At 57.8% G+C, this 1,112-nt stretch overlaps 1 protein-coding gene across 2 annotated transcripts in view; it reads left to right on the forward strand.

The window, feature by feature from the left end:
- Positions 1–1,112, forward strand: part of OAT (ornithine aminotransferase) — a 14,213-nt gene that overhangs the window by 10,192 nt on the left and 2,909 nt on the right. For both annotated transcript variants that reach the window (XM_014528867.1, XM_005880849.2), the window contains exon 8: positions 427–555. In XM_014528867.1, coding sequence (XP_014384353.1) covers positions 427–555 — 129 coding nt within the window. The remainder of the gene's footprint in view (positions 1–426; positions 556–1,112) is intronic.

Here is a 1,112-nt window from a genome sequence, read left to right on the forward strand (position 1 = left end):
CCCCCGATTCCTCCCAACCTTTGTCCTCTGTGCCAGCATTCACGTTCTCTCCGCCTCTCCACCAAGCTAGTAAATATTTAAGAGGAAGTCGATGTTTAATAAATGCTGGTGGAATAAACAAGTGAATTAATTGTTTCTAGAGATTAGTTCTATTCAGAAACCCCCGCAAAGGCCTTACCTGGCGTTAGTTCCTCTCCTGCCTGTGGGACCGAGCAGACCGGCCTCTGGGCTTGTGTCCTGACTGGGAATGGAACCAGCAACCTTTCCGCACACAGGACAGTGCCCAGCCCACTGAGCCACACTGGCCAGGCTTGTAGTACACTGTGGACATTGCATGGCTGCTGACAGCATTGTCACCAAGCTTATCTGTGTGGGGAAAAGGGAAACGAAAGTGATGGTTAACGTCGGTGTGTGGTTTTCCGATAGGTGCTGTTTATTGCTGATGAGATCCAGACGGGACTGGCCAGGACTGGTCGATGGCTGGCGGTCGGCCATGCAAACGTCAGGCCTGACCTCGTCCTCCTGGGCAAGGCCCTTTCCGGTGGCCTGTACCCCGTAAGTGCGCGAACCCCTCTGCTCCCTCGGCTCACGGATGCCGTGACAGCAGCCGGTGGTGACGACGGTGCTGTCTCCCTGTGGTCGGGTTCACGTGGTGCCGTTGGTCCCCTAGAATCCGGTCAGCTCCATGGGCGGCCCCCGGTTAATTTAACTGCAGAACCGGGGGCCTGGGCTTGGCTCTGGCGTTGGCTTTGGATGGACATTGTGCTGCAGAAGCGTCCCTGCGCCCCATGCTCCTCATGGTCAGAAACAGCGTTACTGGTTGTTGAACACCACGACTGAGTCATGTAGAGAGGAGGAGAGAGGCCTGCTCCTGGGTGTCTGTCCCTCAGAGCCCGCAGTCTCTGGGTGGGAGGGCGCGAAGGGCGCGCAGGGTGGTGGGAGCGCTGCTTCCTAAGCAGTGAGAGAGCGGCCCCCTCCCACCCAGAGTGGAAAGAATCTCACTCAGTCACTGCAGAAGCAGCTGGTGTCTTGGTCCCAATGCTGCTGTTTTGTGCCGTGGACGTGTGCGAGGTGCCGTGGACGTGTGCGAGGTGCTGTGGACGTGTGCGAGG

The sequence above is a fragment of the Myotis brandtii genome, unplaced genomic scaffold (assembly GCF_000412655.1).
Source record: "Myotis brandtii unplaced genomic scaffold, ASM41265v1 scaffold656, whole genome shotgun sequence".
Classification (NCBI taxonomy): Eukaryota; Metazoa; Chordata; class Mammalia; order Chiroptera; family Vespertilionidae; genus Myotis; species Myotis brandtii.